This window comes from Idiotropiscis lumnitzeri, chromosome 2 (assembly GCF_059441095.1).
Source record: "Idiotropiscis lumnitzeri isolate Australia: NSW breed Sydney's pygmy pipehorse chromosome 2, RoL_Ilum_1.0, whole genome shotgun sequence".
NCBI classification, from domain to species: domain Eukaryota; kingdom Metazoa; phylum Chordata; class Actinopteri; order Syngnathiformes; family Syngnathidae; genus Idiotropiscis; species Idiotropiscis lumnitzeri.
In genome coordinates this window covers 36,680,971-36,707,492 of record NC_142392.1, presented here as the reverse complement: position 1 = coordinate 36,707,492, position 26,522 = coordinate 36,680,971, and the positions used below count along the sequence as shown (strand labels likewise).

The 26,522-nt window shown below is 38.3% G+C and overlaps 1 protein-coding gene across 1 annotated transcript; it reads right to left on the bottom strand.

The window, feature by feature from the left end:
• Window positions 1-1,736: 1,736 nt before the first annotated feature.
• Window positions 1,737-26,372, bottom strand: LOC148342447 (uncharacterized). The gene is made up of 2 exons (XM_088288183.1): window positions 25,944-26,372; window positions 1,737-3,747 (listed from the first exon to the last, which is right to left on the bottom strand). Exons 1-2 carry the CDS (start codon window positions 26,370-26,372, stop codon window positions 2,038-2,040), a joined length of 2,139 nt encoding a protein of 712 aa, XP_088144309.1. The 3' UTR covers window positions 1,737-2,037.
• Window positions 26,373-26,522: the final 150 nt, after the last annotated feature.

The window sequence follows — 26,522 nt, the reverse complement described above, 5'->3', positions numbered from 1 at the left end:
GGGGCCATGCAGAAAGTCTGTGTATTGGGAATAAATCCACTTGTGCGTGAAAATGCCGGCTTCCTGATACCTTTCTATTGCAGAACGAGCGCGCATATTGTTGGATGAGTGAGAGTTGGTTAAGGTCGCAAATTGGAGTCAGATTACTAATTCGAGTTTACATTGGTTTAAAATTAAATTCTAACATTGATATAAAGATAAATTCCAACAAGCTATATCATCCAACACTCACTCAGTGGTGCATAAGTGTGTTTCTGGATATTATTTGTCCAGTCGTGGTGTCATGGTATTTTGATGGGGATTCATTCAAGTAGGACGAAGTCGGAATTCCCTGAAGGCACAGGTGTGAAATGCACTGAAGTAACTTAAGAAAAAGTAAAAAACATTTACGATTGTTTAAGAATGTGCAAGAAAGAAAAATGTTGACAAATGTTGAAAATAACGATATTTTCCAGGAGGTATTTATTTCTTTGTTGTTTATTCATTCAATTCTATACTTATTTCAATATTTGAGTATTATTTTTCTTTCAATATGTAGTATATTTTGTCTTTGAAGTGTGGGTCCTTGCTGCCTTCCGGAGAGGCAGCCGAGCAAGGCTGGATTGGTGATGGAAAAGAACTGGTTCGAAAAAGATTTTATTCTCGTCACATGCTGATGTCAAAAGAAGTCTCCCCAAAAACGTGCGAGCCCCCTCTCAGACATTCCCTTCTTACAGGGAATGCCCAAATAGGACATGAATATCTAATTTTCCCTTGTTGCATATGCAATTCCCATCACGCTAGTCTTCGGGATTTCCCTCCAAAAGTCCCCCAGAGGGAGAGCAGATGCGTCTCCCCGTTGATACGACCAGTCTACTCGTGACCACCTTAAATTACTCTCATACCCTGGAAGGTCACTGACCTGGCGAGAGAATTGCCCCCACCATAAACAATGCTCAGGCCTATTTTCTCTCAGGGCAGTATCTGGTTACATCGGAACTTCAGAACCAAGACTGGTCACTTCTTTGAACTTCCCATATCTATATAAGGCCATTTAAAAATACATGACTTTTTTAAAATTTATTTCAATGTATATTTAAGCTTGCTTATATAATACTACAATATTTATTCAATTATTTTAATGTTAAATTATATCAATATCAATTTAAACCTTATTTCACTCTTGAATATTTCTGAACATATTTGTTCATTTGAATATGTATGCAATTTAAATTATTCCATCCATCCAGCCATTTTCTGCCGCTCATCCGGGGTCGGGTTATTGAATTAATTTAATACCTAAGTATTTTTTACATTATAGTTTTTCTGAAGTGAGATTCTGCTTAGCAACAAACCCCAAACGCTTGATAGAGCTCAACCTAGAAAGTGTATTTAGCCAGTCAGAAATGTATTCAGAAAGTGAAATATTAAATGTATGAGAGGGGATATTTGAAGAGTTTGAGTTTTGTTCAATGGACCATACATATACGAGCCAGCCAAACACAGCGAGAAAACCAGCGCTGACTCCAGTCACCATCAGATTGCCAAGTCCTGACATTCCAAAACCTTTGAGAGAAACTGAGACTGCTTGCGTTTCTCTTTCTTGTTCTTTTTCGAGTTCAACTTCGAGTTCTGTTTTTCACCTTTTCACAGCGTAATGAAGGCGAGTTGAGCAAGTGGAACAAGTGATTTTATTGATGATTGTGGAAGGCACCGATTTCATAAGCACTGTTTCTTCTCACACCTTTTCCATTAAATGCGATTAAAAAGACAACTGAAAAGCATAATGTTAAAAAATGTTGTACCAGGCAAAAGCAATAAATTTTATTTACATGTTTGAAGTAAACACACAAAAAAATCATCACCACTCAGACAGTGGTTCTTCTGGCACTGATCTCAATAAAAGAGCTTTGCAAAATTCAATTTCATCATATTTTATTGAAAATCACATTTACATCTTACCACAAAGAGTCGGTTCTTTCATTTTTTTTGTCTTTTTTTAATCTTCAAGGATCGCTGCAATTCTCGCCAGCACAATCGTGTCTCTCAGCTCCCTGTTTAGTGACAATTTTTTTTAGAACGAACGCTGCAACTGAATGGCTTGTCTCCACTGTGTGTTCTTGTGTGGCTTTGTAAATACGACTTTCGAGAGAACCTCTTGGCACAAACTGAGCAGGAAAAAGTTTTTTCTCCACTGTGTGTTCTTGTGTGGCATTGTAAATGCCCCTTTTGAGAGAAACTCTTGGCACAAACTGAGCAGGAAAAAGGTTTTTCACCACTGTGTGTTCTTGTGTGATCTGTTAAATATGTCTTTTTCGAGAAGCATTTTCCACAAACTGAGCAGGAAAAAGGTTTTTCTCCAGTGTGTGATCTTTTGTGGATTGTTAAATGCGACTTATGCAGGAAGCTTTTGCCACAAACCGAGCAAGAAAAAGGTTTTTCACCACTGTGTGTTCTTGTGTGCCTTGTTAAAATAGACTTGTCAGAGAAACTTTTGCCACAAACCGAGCATGAAAAAGGTTTTTCTCCACTGTGCTTTCTTGCGTGATATGTTAAACCTGCCTTTTGAGAGAAGCATTTTCCACAAACAGAGCAAGAAAAAGGTTTTTCTCCAGTGTGTAATCTTTTGTGGATTGTTAAATGCGACTTATGCAGGAAGCTTTTGCCACAAACCGAGCAAGAAAAAGGTTTTTCACCACTGTGTGTTCTTGTGTGCCTTGTTAAAATAGACTTGTCAGAGAAACTTTTGCCACAAACCGAGCATGAAAAAGGTTTTTCTCCACTGTGCTTTCTTGCGTGATATGTTAAACCTGCCTTTTGAGAGAAGCATTTTCCACAAACAGAGCAAGAAAAAGGTTTTTCACCACTGTGTGTTCTTGTGTGGCTTGTTAAATTAGACTTGTCAGAGTAACTCTTGCCACAAACTGAGCATGAAAAAGGTTTTTCTCCACTGTGCTTTCTTGTGTGATATGTTAAACCTGCCTTTTGAGAGAAGCATTTTCCACAAACAGAGCAGGAAAAAGATTTTTCACCACTGTGTGTTCTTGAGTGAATTATTAATTGAGACCTTCGAGAGAAACTCTTGCCACAAACTGAGCAGGAAAAAGGTTTTTCTCCACTGTGTGTTCTTGTATGTTGTGTTAAATTTGCCTTTCGATAGAAACTCTTGCCACAAACTGAGCAGGAAAAAGGTTTTTCTCCACTGTGTGTTCTTGTATGTTGTGTTAAATTTGCCTTTCCAGAGAAGCATTTTCCACAAACTGAGCAGGAAAAAGGTTTTTCTCCACTGTGCGTTCTTGTGTGCCTTACTAAATTTGCATTTCGAGAGAAGCATTTTCCACAAACTGAGCATGAAAAAGGTTTTTCTCCAGTGTGTAATCGTGTATGTGTTTTTAAATTTGACTTAAAAGAAAAGCTTTTGCCACAAACCGAGCAAGAAAATGTTTTTTCTCCACTGTGTGTTCTCGTGTGCGGTTTTAAAGACAGCTTTGAAGTGAATGAGTCAGTGTGACATACCCTTTCACCTTTAGCTTGCCCATTATCATCATCATTAGTATCACCATCGTCATGAGCGTCTAATGTGTCCTCATTATGTGCTTGTGATGGCCCCCAGTGGTCTTCATCACCTTCTGTTGTCACGTGATGACTTGAGCTGCTGCTTGGAGGCTCCGCCCCTCTGTTGTCCTCACTCTCATCCTTGTTTTCATCTTCAGTCTTTATAGGGACAACGTTCAGTGGTGACTTGTTGATCTCCTCCTCCTCCTCCTCCTTTTTGATGTGAGTCCAGTCTGGCTCCTCTTTCACAGAACGGAGATCGTTTTCATTGACGTCTGCAGGACACAAAAAGACAAATTTGGTTTGGTCACGTCAAAGCTCATGCGGTGACTTTGTCTTATATTGTTTCTACCGTACTACCTTGACTGGTGCCTGCCGCACACGGAACAATGCGTGCGACCCCGACTTGGACCAGACCATGGGGGCATTTCAATAAATTACGTCCTTCGATGTAAACCTCCCTTTGGCAGCACAGCTGTGATAAACGAGCATTTAAAAAGGAAGCACGTTGCGGCTGATGCCTGATTTCATTCCTGACATAGTCACAGACGTTTCTGGAGGCGAGCTGAAGTTAGCACACACATGCTATTATGTGCGTCTGATGGAACACCTGTTGTGGGACCCTAACTTATTAATGGGGGGCCACTGGGGGCCATCGCAACCTAATGTCATTGATAAAATAGGAATCCTTCAAGCGAAATACGTTTTCAAGTATTTCTTTTTGCATTTATAGATAGTTTCATCGTGGGTACTTTTTGCTTTCATGATAACCTGCATCCCTAAAATAATTAAAGGGGCCCTGGAATCAGAGTCGCTATTTATTGTATGATTTTCGTTTGTTTTTTTTTTTTTACCCAAAATGACATTTATCCTGCTAGTACGTTCTGACATTACTCTTTTTATTTTTATAAAATTTCTGTTTCTAAATAAATTTTAAAACAAGATTACGTTTGAAGAGTAAAAGTTCTTACACATAAGCATTCAGCAACAACACTTTCACTCTGACTTTTGTGTTGACATATTTGAATAATGACTGTATATTTTAAAGTTATCCAATATGTATTCAAATTCGACGCAGATACACCAAAATATTATGAGTTCACTGAATTATTTTGTAACCGCAATGATGTATAACAGCCATAGGGTGTCAGTAATGAGTAACAAAGTAACACAACACCTCCCATTGTTCCGTCATCATTGTCATTTGCAAAAATTACCAGGAACTATAAGTTGCGGGGGAGATGCAAACCACCTGGGCCACAGGAACTTTATTACCAGGAACTAAATGTTCCTGGACTTGTAGGTAGAAAAGGGGGTTGTGACGTTCTCCCTTTTTAAGCCCATAGTAAGCCAAAGATGCAGATGCATTCCTTGCAGCATGCGCTTGATCACTGATGAGATCCGTGCAACCCTGGATGGATGCATTCAATGTATTTTAATTGCTTGGATGGGGTGAAACGATGCACACGTGCACAAAACAGTGCAGGGCCACCCGAGGTTCATTGACCGAGCCAGTAAAAGTTTCATAAATAAGACCAATATGTACTTGATTTATTTTAAAAAAACGTAATCCTTTGTGCTTTATCCACTAAAATTAATCAACCGCCATTGATCTTTTTGCCGCAGTGTGCACAGTTTTTAGAGTCAGGTTGACTCATTCCATAAGGAATTGCTTGAACAAGATATGTCAGAGTTTTTGTCAAAAACGAGACAAGCCAAGATTGTCTTTGTCACTTGCGAGGAGCAGTCCGCCAGGTTGTACCGGCATTAACTCTGTCAAATGGGGGAGGCTCAGATATAGCAAAAACAAATTGGACAAGCTGTGGAGCAGAGAACAACATCAGTCAGACCCCGGGTCCACAACCCCTCTGGCAGAGACACAAACAGAGCTTTCGCTTCAGAGTGACCCATTCCCTGTCTACCATACTGTCAAGAAATTCGGAAAATGTTCCATCACAGAAGAATTCGGAATGGGTGCTGAAACACCACACCCTGCTAGTGACATGGAGTATTCAACATCTGAAATTAACTCTGCCAAAAGTCTTCACCAATGGGCCAAATTCTTTAGTATGATGATGCGCACCGATAGTTAATGTGATTTGTGGCTCAGCGAACAGAGACAATTCATACCGTTTCCTCTGCTCTGGGGCAAGGCACACATGCGAGGCAGCACCGGTAGACATCACAAATACATAATCCTAATTCAAGATGCGCTTCTGACCCTCGAAATTGCGTGAATACATCCTGACAAACCAAATCATCAGAACTGAGTGTTCAATGCAAAGGACCAATTGGTGGTTTGAATGGGTGGAGGCGGCTCCACCACGCAGACCAGAGCAGGAACAGGACGTACCACCCGCGGGAGGATGGAGACCCTGGTCTCAGAGCTGCCCAGTCGACTGGAACGGAGGACAACATATGCTTCCCCCGGCGGAAGTGCACAGTCAAATTCAGTCCCTTCTGGAAATTCAGTCCCACTCGAATTCCAGTGTTTGTTTCACAGGTGCGGGTTCGGTCCATGGCAGTGACTCGGCCAATCTCAAGAGTCCCACAAGGGTGACAGTGTTGTTGCTCATTGTTGCTCATCAAGCTTGCAAAGCGTGGAATATCTTGTTCCACCATCAAAAACTGTTGTCCATCAATCGTCACCGGAATGCCAAGACTTGCCGGTCCTTGAATGCTGAGGCTCGGCGGGCACCCCTATCGTGGAATGTGGTCCCAATCGGGTTGAGGCGTCAAGTGTGCATTTGGAAGCCATCGAAGCGTTGTCGGAGGAGGGGGTAGCGATGGCGCCCCCGTGCTAGTGGAGCTCTTTGTGACTGGCATGGCGCTGGACCACAGGATGGCACATTTCAGGAAGTGGCTCGGTTTGGACCGCTCATCACCCAGTCACCCCACAGCAAAAGCACGTCCCACTCACAACCCATGTCTAGAACCACCCCTACTTCTTTTACGTGACCTTGTTGACCGGCCGGTGCGGACAACAAGCCTGCTGTGGCACTGCGTCACCAGAACCTTGCCCAGGAGCAGCGGAAACAGAAAGAGCAGACGCAATGGGAGCTGCACGCGTCGGCTGCTGCATTAGCTGCTTGCCCCCGGTTTTATTTTATTTTTTTTCCCATATTCTTTTTTCCGTTCCCGGTGAATTAGCACTCTTGACCCCCTGAACCCGCAACTGTAACAATTCTTTTTCTCCATCCAATACAATATTTTCTTTCATCGATGCAAAAATGGGGGTTCTACTCATTCTGATTAGCAGTTTCTCATTGACTGACTGTTTCGCTTGATGTCAGTAACTGGGAGGCGCACGCCCTCGAGGACGGCCACCCGGCACAGCTGTGTGGTGGTGACACTATTGGACGGGTCACTGGCGGAAGCTTCAATCCATTCGCGTCTCGCCCCGTCTCCCATAAGAGCTCACCAACTTAATCCCTCATCATATTTTACAAATGCCGATGCCATTTGGTTTTGTCTTCTGTTTATGATTCATATTCAATCCCCATGAACACGTAAACTATAATTTAGCTATTCTTTTTTAACTAACTAATACAGTGATTCTCAAATAGAGGGGCGCGGTGTGATGCTGAGGGGGGCGCGTGGGACCCTGGCGAACATGCTTTTTTGCATGGTTTTGGGACCGAAAAAGGCGATCTCAGACAATGCGAGTTTGAGCTCGTCAAAGCTATTTGTGCCCAGAGTTTACGCAGTACTGGTTTTAAAAAAAACGTGTCGCCCAGTCCTGATTAACAAAAAAAAAAAGCGTCGCCCCGTCGCTCGTTGAAGTGATTTCTTTCGCCGCTCCTTAAATGCCCCGCGCCAAGCTATCTTGCGCCGCAGCAGAGCGAGCAAGAAGACGCTAAGCGCGCTAATCGCTAAAATTAATTGCTTCGATGGACGCTCAACTTTTAAAAGAAGTCTGACTCAAACCGCGCTCGGGCGGAGAGCCAGCAGCTATCAACAGAAATGTTGTATTGCAACCATTACGTATCCGAACAAAATAAGACGATGGCTACGTTAGCAATTTAGCAGACGCTCTCAGGCTGGAACACGGAAATGGCTGACGTCATCACAACGAAGCGGTTCAACGTCAATCAGATTGTGAACATAAAAAAAAAATGTATAGTCAACAAATTAAAACTGTTGCTTTATGTTATTTATGTAGAATTTTTGTTTGAAATCCCCCTGGCTCTTTTTGTCTTTTCTATATTATGTACGCATTAATAACTGTTTGGTTTGTTCATGTTAATAAAGTTAAAAAAAAATAAACAAAAACGTAAATTAAATATTTATCATCCCATCAATATTCGCACCACAGAGTGCTGAGTTTCGAGATCCTCACAATAGTCGTTCTCAAAATGATAGATTTTTTTTCGATTTATCTTTGTTAAGGGATATGTTATTGACAATCCAACATTAATATACAAAGAACATGTACATGAGTACGAAATGTAAAAATATTGTGGTGGGGGGAGCTAATTTATTTTCTTCTTGGTAGGGGGGGCGTGACAGGAAATAATTGAGAACCACTGAACTAATATAACCCCGTTTTCCTCAACCAATGAGTCAGTATTCTTTGAAGTGGATTATGCGCAGACTAAAAATTTCTAATTTAATTTATATCAATTTACTGTATATCAAAAGTCCCCTCATAACATGATAATTCATGACATTCCTGTCATTTCCATCTCAAAATGTCGTTCCATTAATTGAATTACCGTAGTCCATCCGTCACCAAACTGAAGTATGGAACATTAGATGTTTTTTTTTTTTTTCGTTTTGCATGACCTTTAACCTTGCATGTTCTGTTTCAACAAAATTGTATCTCTTATCAGTTTCCCTGTTTCATGAGTTGCTGCCGGGGGCACAAAGGAGGAGTTCAGAGAGGAATTTCACCCTCAGGGGCAATCCCAAACTTTTGTTTCCAGGACATTGTAACACTCTGGGCTGGTTTATTGTTCTTCTTATTGCAATTTTACTGCATTCAGTCTTCCTCGAGACTGAATACGTTCTCGTGTTTGCCAAATAGTTAATCCTAGTTTCTCACTTTAGCTTTGCACAGTCAAGATATGAACTTTTTCAACTGCACAATCACTTCATTGAGGTCTAATTATCAATTGTTTACCAGAGTCAGACTTTGGCCGTCAAAGAGACCTGTTCCTTCACCGTACGTTAACGTTTTCATCACTCAGAGCTTTTCCGTGTTGACAAATCACATTCCACGGAACATGCATTCATTCTTTTATGATCTTAGATTTCTCTATTTAAATGGTGACAAAATTATAATTATTTTTAACAGAATTTAATAAAAACATCCACAAGCATAGGATGGATGTTTGGTTGGTGTTAGATGAACGGATATTAGGTGAGTTAATTTTTGAGACAAACATCGATTATGAATGAACATGTCCTTTCAATGTATTTAACTTTGCCACGTCTTACCTTCACCCTCACTGTTCATAACAAAAAATATTTTCTTGTCAAATAAATATGCTTATATAAACTCAAGAAATTCCAAGTTTTGTTTTGAATTAAGTCACAAAATTATACATGCATGGTTTGACACGTTGTTCATATGTATAGTGTTGGGGCCGCAACTAATGATTGCCCGTTTGTCCTTTACAAAAATAGTTTATAATTTAATTGTTACCAATTATTTGATTAATCAGTTGTTGGAATTCATTCATAGTCATGTTGACCCTTGGCCTTGGAAACATATTTTGAGTGATCAGTGGATGATTGCCCAACAGGTGTCACATACTTAATATTTAAAGTAGACCCAGCATGACACAAAATGGTGTGCTTGATCTACTTACTAAATGTAAGGTAACTTTTTGCATCACATTTTTATGTAGATAGTGCAAGGATTGTTTTGTAAAGGCTACTTCATTTCTTGTGTGGAAGAAATTAGATTTGCAAGTAAAATCCACTTAACTTTGCAAGTCAGGTTAGTTTTAATTTTCCAAGTAAGTTAACTTGAATAGTTAGGTTGCATTTACTGCATTTATGTAGTTAACAAACTTGCAGAATTAAGTTGACTTCACTTGCAAAATTGAAACTAACTTGACATGTAAAATTAAGTAGACTTTACAAAACCGATTTCTGATGCACAAGAAATTAAGTAGATGAAAAAAGCACTGTCCTTGCTTTATAAACATAAATGTGTGATGCAAAAGGTTACCTTACATTTTCTAAGTAGATCAGCCCCAAAATTTTTATCAGTGTGGATATAAAAATACACTACATCTGTCAGCAAAGTTTTGAAACATGATGACATGACAAACTTAATTTCTTTAGCAACATATAAATACCGGAATATGTAAAATGTTAAATAATCAGTTCGAATTTTAAAATGGGGAAAAAAAACACGGAGTCCATTTTCTGCACTGATTTCGTTTGGCATAAACAAATGTTCAGCAGACCTGCAAGTAAAAGGCAATAATTAAAAATAAAACGGCAATAACCTTGAACGCATTCCCCCAAACAACTTAATGTTGTGATGCATATTTTTAACGATAGAAAGTCGTACTTGACAAAGCAAATGAGAGTCAGACGTGTACAAACCTGCTTTGAGTGGCACAACACGAGGCTGGTTGCAAACTTCGTCCAGCAGTTGAAGATGTTGCTCGTTCTCTTCTTTTATTCCACAAAGTTCCTCTTTGTACTTGGGTGTCGTTCTTTCACACATTTTCAAACGCCAATCTCAACAAATACGCACTTGGTCTTTGCTTGGCGATAACTCGTGTGCTTCTCTTTGTTCGACGAGACGAATGAAAGATGGCGTCGTCTTTTCAGAGTCGCACTGAAAGAATTTCCTCCGAGAAAATGGCAGTCTGTTCGTCACGAAAGCGGAAGAACAGGCCACACCCCGCTGTGATATGATTGGCTGCTGGCTGTGTGGAGCACTGTCACCAACTCACCGACAGATGTCACCATTTGCGATGCAAATCATTGTTATCTTCTTCTAAACATAGAGAAAAACCTAAGATGCACATGAACAAACATATTAGTTCCCAAATATGAACTTGAGAGATGTATTGAATTTGACTTTTGTTGCTGGTTTTGTTTTCACATCTGACACCATGTTGTTGGTTGGATAGTATTCCAAATGTATTTCTCTATTATAAACAGTTGACATGATAAAGTGATACTTTATGTCAACATATTTGCCTTTTTACAGGGTTTTTCGCCAGCGACGTGGTTGCGAATTTTAAATTAAAATACATCACTGTTTTATTCTCTAAATGTTATAGTCTTAAAAAATGATTTCAGTGTTCACAACTTAACTAACTTAAATATTTCATTATTCGTTTCAGTATTCATTAAACTACGGTGATTCATTATTTATTTCAAGATTCATTGAACTGTTTTAGTAATAATTTAGTATTCAATGTTTAATCGTGACATTGTTTACTTTTTCAATATTTGTGTCACTATTTTGTTCAATCTTAATATTATGGACAATTATTTTGCAAGTAAGGTTTTTGTTATTTATTGTGGCCACCTGCTTTTGAAGAAAGTGACTTTTGCTTCTTGTACTCGAGGATTCTTTGTGAAGCCAAAACAACACGACCTTGACTGATAAGTAGGCTCAACGCAGAAAAAATATCTTTTTGTTTTAAGATTACACAGTTACTGTCAAATAAATCTTCATCTTCCTGTGTGCATCAGTATCTTCCCACGCACTTCTCCCACTGAGATCACTCTGCAGACTGACTCAAAAGAACATTTATTTTCCAGACTATCTCATTGATCTTCCCTAACTGCTGAAAATTCCACAACAATCTGGGGTCAGACGTGGGATAGCTGAATATCCGCCGGTGAAATTCAGGGATGCTGGCAGGTGACCTCCGGGGTTCAATTAAGACAGCAGCAGCAACGAACAGCGTGATGCGGATCATCTCGTCCATGGTGACAAATAAACGCTGACTCCAGTCGCCATCAAGTTGCCAACTCCTGACATACTAAAGCCATTGAGAGAAACTGAGACTATTTGCGTTTCTCTTTCTGGTTCTTTTTATAGTTCAACTTCTAGTTCAGTTTTTCACCTTTTCACACGGCGTAATGAAGGCCAGTTGAGCAAGTGGAACAAGTGATTTTATTGATGATTGTGGAAGGCAACGATTTCATAAGCACAGTTTCTTCTCACACCTTTTCCATTAGGTACGATTTAAAAGACAACTGAAAAGCATAACGTTAAAAAATGTTGTTCCAGGCAAAGGCAATTAATTTCATTTAAATGTTTGATGTAAACACAAAAAAAATCATCATCACTCAGACACAATGCACTGATCACATTGGCCTTGTGTCAAAAAAAAAGCATTGAAAATTCAATATATCACATTTTCTAAATCACATTTACATCTTACCACGAAGAGTCAGTTCCTTCAGGTTTTTTTTTTTTGTCTTTTTAAGCTTCAAGGATCGCTGCTATTCTCGTAGGGCTGGGCAATAAACCGAAAATTTACCGTGATCGAAATTTAATAAAATCATTTTGCCCATGTCGGTTAATTCGGTGTTTAAAAAAAAAAGAAGTCCTTTTAGTCTGCAGCTATGTTCATGCCCCTGTAAGACGGCTTGAGCGGCTGTAGTCATGTGACTCCACCCAGCTGAACAAGAAAGAAAACTGACGACGCGGTCGTAGCTGTCGATTCAAATCCAGAAGCAGCTGACACGGCTGAAGACGACGTAATGTTTGTTGAAATTGTTCCTGACTGGCTTGTCCCGAAAAGAAATTCGACATCTGTCGTTTGGAAATGTTTTGGGTTCCAAAAAGACGATGTTTGAGCAAAAGAACATAAACTACAAAGTGCATCGTAAGCACCTGAAACAGCGCGTCCAACCTTTTCTTTTTCACCACCCACAACACAACCATGTTGTTGACTTGGAGCTTGTGCTAAAAGTTCAAAGTGAGAAGAAAGGTTCGACAAGTGACAACAGCCCAGAACGGAGGCGACACCATACGAGAGAATGTCTCAGAGGTGGACGCGATAGCCTAGCACATAGCTAAAGATAGAGCTCCTCGAGCTACAGTGGAGCGCACAGGATTTAAACGCCTCATGAACGTAGCCAACAAGAGGCACGGAAATATTTGTCGCAAACAGCACTTCCTTATATGGACAACATCGGGACGGGAGCGTAGACATGTCGAGCATTTTGCATCCACATCCGACTTGTGGTCGAGTCGCAACATGGATCCCTGTTTGAGCCTGACTGTGCATGACGTAGACGACAAGTAGCGACCGCGCACCACTCGAGACGGCACATTTTCCTGATGAAGCACACTTGTTTATTTGGCACTGGCATTCCATTGACATTTTTTTCATTTTAGTTCGCATTTTGTTTACAGGCGACTAGCTCCTTTGCACATGGCATTATTTATATTGTTTACAAGATACCTTTACACAAATTTAGGCCTATGCAAATGGCATTACAGCATCTCAGCACAATATATTTGCAGAAAAAGATTTTGTGAGAGGTACCCTTTTTCTCCTGTTCTTTGTGACATTGTTCAAGTCATGCAAAGCAAGCTATTTTGAATCTTTATTCAAATGATTTTTGTACTTTTATTTTTCATTGAAACTAATGTGTACCAGTTGGTCAATAAAAAAAGCAGTTAATATGCATTTCCTGCATTTATTTTGATTTTGGTCCTCAGGGGGAATTTATCGCACATTTATCGTTATTGAGGTCAAATTGCCCAATTTATCGCGATATTGATTTTAGGTCATATCGCCCAGCCCTAATATCACCACTGATGGTGGAGCTGTACACTCGCCTGAGTTGTGTGCAGGCAGCGTGGGTTCAGTTCCCACTCAGTGACGGTGTCTATGTCTGCCCTGTGACTGGCTGGCGACCAGTTCAGGGTGTTGTGCGCCTTTCGCCCGTTGTCAGCTGGAATTGGCTCCAGCACTCTCCCGCGACCCTGTTCAGGATAAGCGGTGTGGATAATGACATGACATGACAAATATTTGTCATCTCATCAATATTTGCACAACAGAGTACTGAGTTTCGAGATCCTCACTATAATAGTTCTCAAAATTATATTTCTTATCAATTTAAGTTAGTTCAGAGATATTTTATTGACAATCTAACATCAATCTACAAAGACAGAAAAAAAATTGGTGGTGAAGGGGCGCGAATCTTTTTCTTCTTGGTAGGGGCGGGCGTGAAATAATTGAGAAGCACTGCTAGTATATGCAGACATTATATTCATACAATCTTGCAGCCCGACTGAACCACAGCATTGTTGCAAGTTCGGTAGGAGAAACGTAAACGTCCCAGTGCTGTTGCAGCAGCGGCTTCTCGAGGCATCGGCGGAAGTGACGTGAAGCTGACTCGCCAATGTGGCGTTAATTTAGTTATTTTGTTAATTTTTTTTATCAACCGATTTCAAATATTATATAAAATATATATTAAAATAGAACAGGGGTAAAAACAAACACAGAGGCAAAGAAAGATATTTGAAAAATACGTGCTTAAAGCATGACGTCATTAGCAAGCGTGCAGCTTCCGAAGGACCTCGACCACATCCACCGACCCGTCCACACCGGAACAAAAAATCCCACCGCTAAATTCTTCTGATTTAGTGTGGAACTGACTGTAATTTTCTGACAGAATGTCCAGTGCTACTCTAAAGGACTATGACATAATTCATTAAGTCTTTGTGTCCCGATAACCTCATCTTCGCGCGTTGATGCTTTTCGGCGTAGTTAGCTTAGTTTGTTAGCTAGCTAGAGCTAGCCGCTAACGAAAAGAGGCACATGACTCATCGCCAAGCAGAGATCGAGTGCGGATTTGTTGAGATTGGCGTTTGAAAAATGTGTGCAAGAACGACACCCAAGTACAAAGAGGAACTTTGTGGAATAAAAGAAGAGTCCGAGCAACATCTTCCACTGCTGGGCGAAGGTTGCAACCAGCCTCGTGTTGTGCCAATCAAAGCAGGTTTGTACCCGTCTTACTCTCATTTGCTTTCTAAAGAACGACTTTCTGTCGTTAAACATATGCATCACAACATTAAGTTGTTTGGGGAAATGCGTCCAAGGTTATTGCCGCTTTATTTTTAAATATTGCCTTTTACTTGCAGGTCTGCTGAACATTTGTTTTTGCCAAATGAAATCAGTTCAGAAAATAAATGCCAAAGAATAACCAATAAGGGGGGGGGTGAATTCCATGTTTTTTTTTAAATAAAATTTGAACTGATTATTTAACATTTTACATTTTCTGGTTTTTATATCTTGTTGAAGCAATTCCTTACGGAAAGAATTCTGCCTGACTCTAAAAAATGTGCACACTGTGGCGAAAACATCAATGGCGGTTGATCCATTTTAGTGGATAAAACACAAAATATTAAGTTTTTAAAAAAAAAATCAAGTACGTATTGGTCTTATTTATGAACTTTGTACTGGCTTGGTCGGGGTGAGAGTCAATTAACCTCGGGTGGCCCTGCACTGTTTTGTGCACATGTGCATAGTTTCACCTCATCCAAACATTTAAAATACATTTAATGCATCCATCCAGGGTTGCTCGGATCTCATCAGTGAACAAGCGCATGCTGCAAGGAATGCATCTGCATCTTTGGCTTACTATGGGCTTAAAAAGTGAGAACATCACAACCCCCTTTTCTACCAACAAGCCCAGGAACATTTAGTTCCCAGAGTGAAAGCCAAAGATTTCTTCTCCCATGTGGCTTTTTATTGAAGCAGATTTGAATATGCAAACTCAAACAGAATGGACACATTTTGACTTTATCACACCCGTCCACACGCTTCCTTTTGTTCTAACGGTTTCAGCTTCCAAAACATCTTTGGGTCACACTTCTGCTAAACGGTTTCCCGTCGAACACGGTTCAAGACGTGCATTTGATTCCTGCTAAACTGCCAGCATAGACACTTCTGTTCCGACTGAACTAACGTATTTCCGGTTTAAGAGGTCCATGTTTTTGTGACCTTCTATTAACCTGTAAGCATAGTTTTGAAACATGATGACATGACAAATTTAATTTCTTTAACACCGGGTCGCACGCATTGCTCCGTGTGCGGCAGGCACAAGTCATGTAGAAACAATATAAGACATAGTCGCCACATGAGGTTTGACTTGACCAAACCAAATTTGTCTTTTTGTGTCCTGCAGACGTCAGTGAAAACGATCTCCGTTCTGTAAAAGAGGAGCCAGACTTGACTCACATTAAAAAGGAGGAGGAGGAGGAGGTCAACAAGTCACCACTGAACGTTGTCCCTATAAAGAGTGAAGATGCAAACAAGGATGAGAGTGAGGACAACAGAGGGGCGGAGCCTCCAAGCAGCAGTTCAAGTTATCACGTGACAACAGAAGGTGACGAAGACCACTGGGGGCCATCACAAGCACATAATGAGGACACATTATCACGCTCTCCTGATGATGATGATGATGATGGGCAAGCCAAAGGTGAAAGGGCATGTCACACTGACTCATTAACTTCAAAGCTGTCTTTAAAACCGCACACAAGAACACATAGTGGAGAAACCCCCTTTTCTTGCTCAGTTTGTGGTAAAAGCTTCTCCCAAAAGTCGCATTTAACAAGTCACACAAGAACACACAGTGGTGAAAAACCTTTTTCTTGCTCAGTTTGCAGTAAAAGCTTTTCTCTAAAGTCAAATTTAAAAAGGCACACAAGAACACACAGTGGAGAAAAACCTTTTTCCTGCTCAGTTTGTGCCAAGAGGTTCTTTTGAAAGTCGCATTTACGAAGCCACACAAGAACGCACAGTGGAGAAAAACCTTTTTCATGCTCCGTTTGTGGAAAATGCTTCTCTGACAACTCGGCTTTAACAAAACATAGAAAAACACACAGTGGTGAAAAATGTTTTTCCTGCTTAGTTTGTGGCAAGAGTTTCTCTCAAAAGTCGCATTTACGAATCCACACAAGTACACACGGTGGAGAAAAACCTTTTTCCTGCTCGGTTTGCTGTAAAAGCTTCTATGAAAAGTCATATTTAGGAATCCACACAAGAACACACACTGGAGAAAAACCTTTTTCCTGCTCAGTTTGTGGCATGAGTTTCGTTGAAAAGTCAAATTTAAAAAGGCACACAAGTACACACGGTGGAGAAAAACCTTTTTCCTGCTCGGTTTGCGGTAAAAGCTTCTCTGAAAAGTCATATTTGGGAATCCACACAAGAACACACACTGGATAAAAACCTTTTTCCTGCTCAGTTTGTGGCATGAGTTTCGTTGAAAAGTCAAATTTAAAAAGGCACACAAGAACACACAGTGGAGAAAAACCTTTTTCCTGCTCAGTTTGTGCCAAAAGGTTCTCTCGAAAGTCGCATTTACGAAGCCACACAAGAACGCACAGTGGAGAAAAACCTTTTTCATGCTCCGTTTGTGGAAAATGCTTCTCTGACAACTCTGCTTAAACAAAACATAGAAAAACACACAGTGGTGAAAAACGTTTTTCCTGCTTAGTTTGTGGCAAGAGTTTCTCTCAAAAGCCGCATTTAACAAACCACACAAGAAAGCACAATGGAGAAAAACCCTTTTCCTGCTCTGCTTGTGGAAAATGCTTCTCTCAAAAGGGAAATTTAAAAAGCCACACAAGAACGCACAGTGGAGACAAGCCATTCAGTTGCAGCGTTTGTGCTAAAACATTCTCCACTAAACATAGTGCTGAGAGACACAATTGTGCTGGTGAGAATTGCAGCGATCGTTCAAGCTTTAAAAAAAGACAAAAAAAACAGAAGGAACTGACTCTTTGTGGTAAGATGTAAATGTGATTTTGAATAAAATATGATGTATTGAATTTTGCAAAGCTTTTTTATTGACATTTAGCCAATGTGATCAGTGCCAGAAGAACCATTGTGTCTGAGTGATGTTGAGTTTTTTTGTGTGTTAACATCAAACGTAAATAAAATTAATTGCCTTTGCCTGGAACAACATTTGTTAACATTATGCTTTTCAGTTGTCTTTTTAATCGTACCTAATGGAAAAGGTGTGAGAAGAAATCGGTGCCTTCCACTATCAATAAAATTACTTGTTCCACTTGCTCAACTGGCCTTCATTACGCTGTGTGAAAAGGTGAAAAACAGATCTAGAAGTTGAACTCGAAAAAGAACAAGAAAGAGAAACGCAAGCAGTCTCAGTTTCTCTCAAAGGTTCTGGAATGTCAGGAGTTGGCAACTTGATGGCGACTGGAGTCAGCGCTGGTTTTCTCGCTGTGTTTGGCTGGCTCGTATATGTATGGTCCATTGAACAAAACTCAAACTCTTCAAATATCCCCTCAGATGCATTTAATAATTACTGTCAGGTTCAATCACCTAAGCATTCACTGAACAAAGGCTAAATGGATGGAAGGAAGACAAGAGTTGATCTTTTACTCGCGAGGAGAACGAACGGAGGTGTGCTCAGTTACATCTCCAACTTCGTTCTGGAGCACACTCCGCTGAGCCCTCTATTTTATTAGGGAAGTCCCTAACAATACAACGTATTTGTACTAAGGGATGAAGGGGGAAGCACCAGCAGGAATATGTAAACATCTCAGACACAAGAGGAAAGACAGACATCAATGGCAGTCATCCACTGATTGAAAAGGCAGATATGCCTTTTAGTGCTCTGGTACTAAATGTCTCAGTCCTTTTGTTTCAGAGGTGTGTCTCGGCACACCTCTTTTGATGTTGCAGACGTTGATCCAGTCCTCAGGCATCCGCTTCTCTGTGAAGTCTTCTCATCCATATGGTCAAACATAGGTCACGCTGTGGAACAATTCTTTTGCAATACTAATAGAGTAAAATATGGGATAAAATATATCTTCAACCTAACAGTTTTCTTGGGTTTTACCCAATTTTAAAATTATTTGCATGTGATCTGTTAATGGGGCATATTGATGATGAACTTCTTTTACAAATTGAAGAATAGATGATGATATTAAAAATAAATCTATTCTAGATTTCAGTGTTGCATTTCTATTACACCAAGTGAATTCCACCACATTGGGGTTAAAAAAAATCGCCAAGCATCAGTCAGGGAGAGATTAGAGCAAAGTAATGACAGGTTATTTGTTGATCTCTGGGATAATCTAGGAGGATATCGATCCTTTGTGTCGTCTGGGCACTCGTTAAAATCTCCACAGAGAATAGTGACAGCTCCTTGATATTTTTTGTTGAGGTCCTTTAATTTTAAATTTATTAATTCAAATAATATTTTATTAAGACTGTGAGAGTTAAATCTGTATATGTTGCAAATGATAAATTTAGCATTGTCTTGTTTAACTATCAACAGAATCCATCTACCATCACTAGCAGATATTGTCTGAAGAACTTCTCCCTTGAATTTATGCAAGAAAATCAAGACCCCTGCAGAATGATTAGTGCCGTGGCTAAAATAAGATAGATTCCCCCATTGTGTTTTCCAAAAATTAACGTCTGACTCGCCAGAATGTGTTTCCTGAAGTAAAATTAAGTCAGCTTCTGATTTTTTACAAAACAAAAAAATTGCCTTACGCTTAGTAATATCCCTCAGACCTTTAACATTTAAGGACACAACATTAAGAGACTTAAACAAATGATCCATGAAAACAGAGTAGAACACTTGAAATTTTGAAATACCAGACAAGAAATGCGCTTTTAGAAAATAAAGATCTGAAGAGGTGGCGATTAACAACCATTTAAATTATCTAAGCATTTAGTAAAAGAACATGTTGCTCTCACAGCACAATCGTGAGTTAAACAAACTTGAAGAATAAAGGATCTAAAGTATGTGTAGACTATTTAGTGATTGAAGATGTCAGACAGTTGTAGGACGAGTGATTAGTGCAACAAAGTATAGGAATGGTTTGAAGAAAAAAAAGAAAAAAGAAGAGTTTAGTAATAATAAATAAATATATAAAAATGAAAATAAATAAATAATAAATAAATAAATGAATAATAATTAAATAAAATGTGTATATTAATATATATAAATAAGTAAGACAGAAGATATATATATAAAAAAAAAATAATAATAAAATAAAAAAAACAAACAAACACACACACACACACATAAATATAAGGAACCTTTTGTAATCAAAACAAATCTTTTCTAAAAAATTCAAAACAACCTTGTATTCCAAATATACTAGTGTAGAAATTAAATAAATTATAAATAAACTATAAAACAACCAAATAATTAAAATAACAAATTATTTAAAATCAAGTTCACATTAAATAATAATTGTCTCCAAAAGGGGTCCCATGAAAGTCTGCACAGTCTCAAACATTCTACAGTTTTGTTCCGGATTAGCCCACTTTAGTCAAAAAGACCAATTTATTTTAAGTTACCTGTGGAAAGTCCATCTTCTTCCCATTTATGAAGACGAAAGGACCACGGAAAGCAGCTTTCTCTTGCTTTCTGAACCAAAGGCCAAAGCTTTTCTCTTGCAGCTTTATCCTCTGGGGACAAAGCTTCGGTGATCCTCAGCTTGTTGTCAAGAAGAAACTTGGAACCTCTCGCCTCCTTCCAAACAGCATCCCGGTGTCGTCGCAAAGCAAACAGGACTATAGTTGAGCGAGTCGAGCCGTCTGGACGTCTCTGTCCAATGCGGTGAACGATGTCAATCCCCTCCTTCAAGCAACCTCGGGTGGATGGTGCAGTTCCCTCCAGGATGGTGATAACTTTGGACCTGATATTCTCGTTGTCTTCTTCCTTTATTCCGTGAATCTTCAATGACCAGCGACGGCTCTCTGCAATACTTGCTTTCAGGAGTTTATTTTCAGCCTGGAGTTTCTTAATTTCCTTCTCCATTTGTACTCCTTTTTCTTTTTGGACTGTCGCAGTTAGTTTTGCAACCTCTTGTGAAGTGGCCTCCGTTGTTTTCTCAATGGTTGAAATTTTCTGAAAGGTCTCATCGTGTTTAGCAGATAGAGCTTTAATTGCCGCTAGTATACCACCTTCATCTTCGCTTTGCTCTTTTCGGTGCCGGTTTTTTTGGAGTACCGTTCTGGGGCATTTTAAAGCTTGAAAGTTCCATATTTCCATCAACTTCTTCCATTGTTACCGCGGCAGTTGTGTCGTCGCTGGGCATGACTGAGGACTCCGCTGTCGACAAGTTATTGCTTTTCTTCCCTTTAACTCCCTTTCCCATCCAAAGAAAACGTGTCTCACTTCAAAATACAAGGTTGGATGCGTGAAAGCTTAAAAAAAATCAACTTGTACTTACATAACTTGGTGTTAATCACAAAACCCCTTGACTATCTGAACAACATACGTTCTCTTACGTCGCAGCCATCTTGGCTCTCTCCCTGCATTCGTTATTTTTTTATTTTTTTATTTTTTTTCTTTATTGCAAACTGCAGAAAATACAACAATTAGACAAATGTAAAAGTCATTATAGTAAATCGAACAATTGAACAAGAAAACGATCATGAATATAGTGGAAAAGAATAATATAACTATTAAGTAAAAATACAGATAGATTAACGGAGAAATAGAAACAAATAAAATAAATAAATAAAGAATAAATAAAGATATTAGGGAACAACTTGCTTGGGGCAGAAAAAATAGGACTATATAAACACCTTCAAGTTTTTGCAGATCTCTATTGTTTTATGAGCCTTTTGTTTAAAAGAATATTTGATGGAATGGATGTACTGTTGAAAATCGTTGTAAAAAACAATAAAGCATGGTTTCTTTCCACGAAATTTACAGGAGTGAATATGGTATTTTACCATTATAATCAAAAGATTTATCAAATAATATACATCTCTTTCATCCATGTTATCTTCAAAGAAACCAAACAATACATTTTTCCAAGCAATTCTTATATCACTTTCAATATTATTATGTATAAAATCACATAATTTCTGCCATAACAAATGAACATAAGGGCAATACCAAAATAAGTGAATAACAGATTCAGGGCATTTGTTACAAAAACTACAGTCCGTGTTAATACCGATCTTAAATAGTTTGTTTATATACATTTTGGATGGGTAGAATTTATGTATCAATTTAAAAGATATTTCTTTAATTTTGTTTGTGATTAGATATTTGCTTGGTTGGCCCTGCATTCGTTATTTTTTTTTATTTTTTTTTTTTCTTCTTTATTGCAAACTGTAGAAAATACAACAATTAGACAAATGTAAAAGTCATTATAGTAAATCGAACAATTGAACAAGAAAACGATCATGAATATAGTGGAAAAGAATAATATAACTATTAAGTAAAAATACAGATAGATTAACGGAGAAATAGAAACAAATAAAATAAATAAAGAATAAATAAAGATATTAGGGAACAACTTGCTTGGGGCAGAAAAAAAAGGACTATATAAACACCTTCAAGTTTTTGCAGATCTCTATTGTTTTATGAGCCTTTTGTTTAAGAGAATATTTGATGGAATGGATGTACTGTTGAAAATCGTTGTAAAAAACAATAAAGCATGGTTTCTTTCCACGAAATTTACAGGAGTGAATATGGTATTTTACCATTATAATCAAAAGATTTATCAAATAATATACATCTCTTTCGTCCATGTTATCTTCAAAGAAACCAAACAATACATTTTTCCAAGCAATTCTTATATCACTTTCAATATTATTATGTATAAAATCACATAATTTCTGCCATAACAAATGAACATAAGGGCAATACCAAAATAAGTGAGTAACAGATTCAGGGCACTTGTTACAAAAACTACAGTCCGTGTTAATACCGATCTTAAATAGTTTGTTTATATACATTTTGGATGGGTAGAATTTATGTATCAATTTAAAAGATATTTCTTTAATTTTGTTTGTGATTAGATATTTGCTTGATTGGAGCCAGACTTTTTTCCACGGTATATCATTAACAAACATATTCCAGTGTGGAATAACATAGGGTAATGTTGTAACGTCTTTCTGGAGCATGTTCCTTATGAGACTATTGTTATTAATGGAGCCGCTAAGTAAACACACCTTCCCCACGGTTATGGTAGTTGGGGAGAGATAATCGGTTTTGTAATAATCCAAACGCTTCTGACCTTTGAAAAGCATGCAAACACCAGTGGGGATGGCTCCAAAGACTTTGGCAAAATCACCAGGTGTCACAGGGATACGATATTTCCTAAGAAATTCCTCATATGTAAACAGAAGTCCTTCATTATTAAACAGCTGATCGACCCAGATGATTTTGTTTTGGAACCAGTACTCCAGAAAGAGTGACTTATGCTTATAAAGAATATCCTTGTTATTCCAGATCAAATACTTATGGGGTGAAAAATTGTGTTTGTAGATAAGTGACCAAGAAAGAAATGCCTGGCGGTGAAAAGCTGACAACTTAACAGGGATTTTATCAATGTTATAATTGCTGACAAGAAATAAATCAATACCACCCAGCTTTGATAACATATGGAGAGGAATAAGATTCCATATTGAGTCGGGGTTTTGATACATTTGCTTGATCCAATTGATCTTAAAAGTATTATTCAGTGTAAGAAAATCCAAAAAGTTAAGGCCACCAGTTTCATAAGAATTCATAACGACAGTCTTTTTTAGATGATGATGTCTGTTTTTCCAAATAAAGTTATATAGTATTCTGTCAATGTCTTTAAGGATCTCCTTATTGACATGTAATGCCATCGCCGCATATATAAGACGAGAGAGTCCTTCTGACTTGGCAAGCAAGATCCTACCTCTCAACGACAGATCACGAAGAAGCCATTGGTTTAATTTGTTATGGGTACTTTTAATAATTGGAGAGAAATTTGTAGCGCATCTCATTTTTTGATCTTTTGTTATCAAGATACCTAAATATCTCACTTCATTTCTTATGGGAATGTTATACAGCTCAGAATTATCACAGTTTTTAATAGCAATAAGTTCACATTTTTTAATGTTCAGGCATAAACCGGAGGCCCTTGAGAATTCCCCGATGGTTTTGATAGCAATAGGAATTTGGTTTTCATTTTTCAAAAAAAGTGTTGAATCGTCTGCTAGTTGTGTCAGTATTAATTCTTTGCCGAGGAGAGAAATGCCTTCAACAGCACTACTTTGGATATGATAAGCCATCATTTGTGCCACGATTAAAAACAGATATGGGGAGGCAGGACAGCCCTGCCGTATACCTCTAGAGATTTTAAATCGAGGGGACGTGCCACCTGATAGTTTAATGGAGCTATTACTGTTTTCATAGAGAGTTTTCATAGCTGAGCAAAAATAATTACCAAAGCCAAATTTAATTAATGAATGAATTATGAACTGATGTTCAACTGTATCGAAGGCTTTATAAAAGTCAAGAAATAAAATAAAGCCATTAAGATCCAAAATATCAGAGTAATCTAGTATGTCAATAACTAGTCTTATGTTGTTTGTTATGTGTCGTTTGGGCATAAATCCTGACTGAGTCTCATCAATAAGAAAGTTCAAAATTCTTTTCAGTCTTCTGGCAAATATCAGAGCAAAGATTTTGTAATCATTATTAAGCAACGAAATCGGACGCCAATTATCAATCAGAGTATTATCTTTGTTTGGTTTGGGAATTAATGTCGTTAAACCTTGAGTCATTGTTATAGGAAGTGTTCCTCTTTTTAGACTTTCTACATAAACTTCAAAAAGGAATGGAGTCAGCTCAGATTCAAAGGATTTGTACAGTTCTGAAACTAATCCATCACTACCTGGAGATTTGTTATTCTTTAGGAGAGTAATAGCTTCTTTTACTTCTTCTGGTGTAATAGGTTTATCACATAAGACCATATCAGCTTCCGTAATTGTTTTAACAATTAAAGGATTCAAAAGGGCCTCGGTTGACGCCTGACAAAATTTAGAACCGTATAAATTTGTATAAAAACGGCAACAGTATTTCGCTATAAGATTGTGGTCTTCTGTAAGTGTTCCATCAACATTTAATTTATTTATTTTATTAATAGTGGCATGACGTTTTTCTAAATTAAAAAGGTAATGCGAGTTCTGTTCCCCTTCCTCCAGCCATCTTGTTCTGGACCTAATAATTGCTCCTTTAGCTTTTTGAACGTAAAGTTCATCTAATTTCGTTTGCAGAGTAGATAGTTCCACTTTTTCTGCCGCTGTCAAATTATCAAAGGGTTTGGAGGATAAGCAGGTGATTCTTGATATCACATTCGATTCTTCACCCCTTCTGGATTTAGCCAACTCACTACTAAATTTCCTGAAAAACTTACCAAGTTCAAATTTCAAAAGTTCCCAATTAGTGCAGAATTGTTTTTCATTTATAGCTTTAGACATGAAGTGAGAAATTAATTTTTTTACCTCCTTTTTAACAATATCATCTGTGAGTAATGAGCTATTAAGTTTCCAATATGCCGAGCGTGCATTACCAAGTTGAGATGTCGACAAGTTAATCTTAATGTATATAGCCTTATGATCTGTGAGAGGGGTAGGATGTATGCCCACCTCAATATTGTTTTTATTAACACTCTTTGATATTAGCCAAAAGTCAATTCTTGATTGGCTCGATCTTGTTTTATTACTCCATGTAAATGTTTTGTTCATGGGATATTTTACTCTCCATATATCATCAAGGTCAAATTTATCCATAAAGGAAATTAAGTTAGAGTTTGTCCGATTAGACGAGCTAGGCGGCCATTTATCCATGTTATTATCTAATATAACATTAAAATCACCCCCTATAAGTAACACAGCATTAGGAAATTTAGTTAACCAGTTAATCAATAAATCATCAATTGACCTAATAAGATTATCATTTTCCGTTTTTTTATTATAACCATATATATTACTTATTATGTATACTTGATCATTAACTTGGATAGCTTGGCAAACACAGTGACCAGCTGGATCATATTCAGTCAGCAAAACTTCCCCGTTAAATCTGTTCTTTAAGGTAGCAACTCCAGCAGAATGTTCAGTGCCATGAGCAAGCCACATACTATTGCCCCATTGTGATTTCCAGAATTTTTTATCATTTGTGACTGAGTGAGTTTCCTGTAAATAGACCAGGTCTGTTTTGAATTGTTTGGCAAAAAGAAACAAGGCTTTGCGTTTTGTAGAATTTCGTAAACCCTTAGCATTTAGAGAAAGAAAAGAAAGATTCAATAACATTAAACAAACAGTTGAAAACAATTAGAGCTAAAGATAAACCTTTAAGTAAACCTGAAGATAGATTAAGTATATTGTCGAGATCAGCACTTGTAAACATGTCATAAAGACCAGGTAATAATAGCTACATATTAAATAAATATAGCATTGCTATAAACACTAAGTATGTAACCGTTTAATAATACCAAAAGAACAGTCCCTTTTTTTTTTTTAAATGAACCCTGAGTTAGAAGAGTATTTCAAGAAAATAAGAATTGTTAGGAGCATGGTTTCAACTCAAACTTGATCCCAAGAAGATTGAGAAAAAAGAGAAAAGTACTGCAATACACTTGAGAGAGTCCAGGTCTCCTCTTTCGAGGAAACAATGACCCAACCCTTCTATATGCGAACTTCTGAACCATTGATGTATCCCTTTCCACCCACAAAGTAGGCCATCTTGCCCTCTTCTCGAGCCTTTTTAATTCTGGGCCACAGTCGTTGTCTATTATCGCGGTCCTCCTTTGTCAGGTCCTCAGTGAAGCGCAGTCCCTTTGCCTGAAGAAATGCATTGTTCTTTGCCGCTTTCCAGAGTTCCTCTTTGATCCGACGAGAGATGAACCTGATGATGATATTGCGAGGCTTTGCATTGTCTTGAAATTTTCTTCCTGCTCGATGAGTCACATCAACAACATCGGGAAACTTCTCTTTTTCAGATGGTAGTACGTGTTGGCAAACAGCGATAACCTCTGCGCGTACATCTTCCTTCTCTGCTTCTGGTAGTCCGAGTAGCCTCAAGTTCCAACGTCGCCCGTAGCTATCCAAGTCAACAACACGCGTCATGTATGTCAAGACAGCCTCCTCATTTTTGTCAAGACGTTTTTCAACGAGGGTTATTTTTCCATTCATCTCTTTTATTTCTGAGCGAACAGTGTCCACCATTTTTTCAATAGCATCACATCTTGAGTTAATCAAGTTGGCCAAAGTGCGGAC

Coding starts and splice junctions, on each gene's coding strand:
- LOC148342447 (XM_088288183.1), bottom strand. CDS start 26,372: ATGACGCGTGTTGTTGACTTGGATAGCTACGGGCGACGTTGGAACTTG. Junction 3,748..25,943: donor GATACATCAATGGTTCAGAA/GTTCGCATATAG, acceptor CACATCAAAAAG/GAGGAGGAGGAGGAGGAGAT.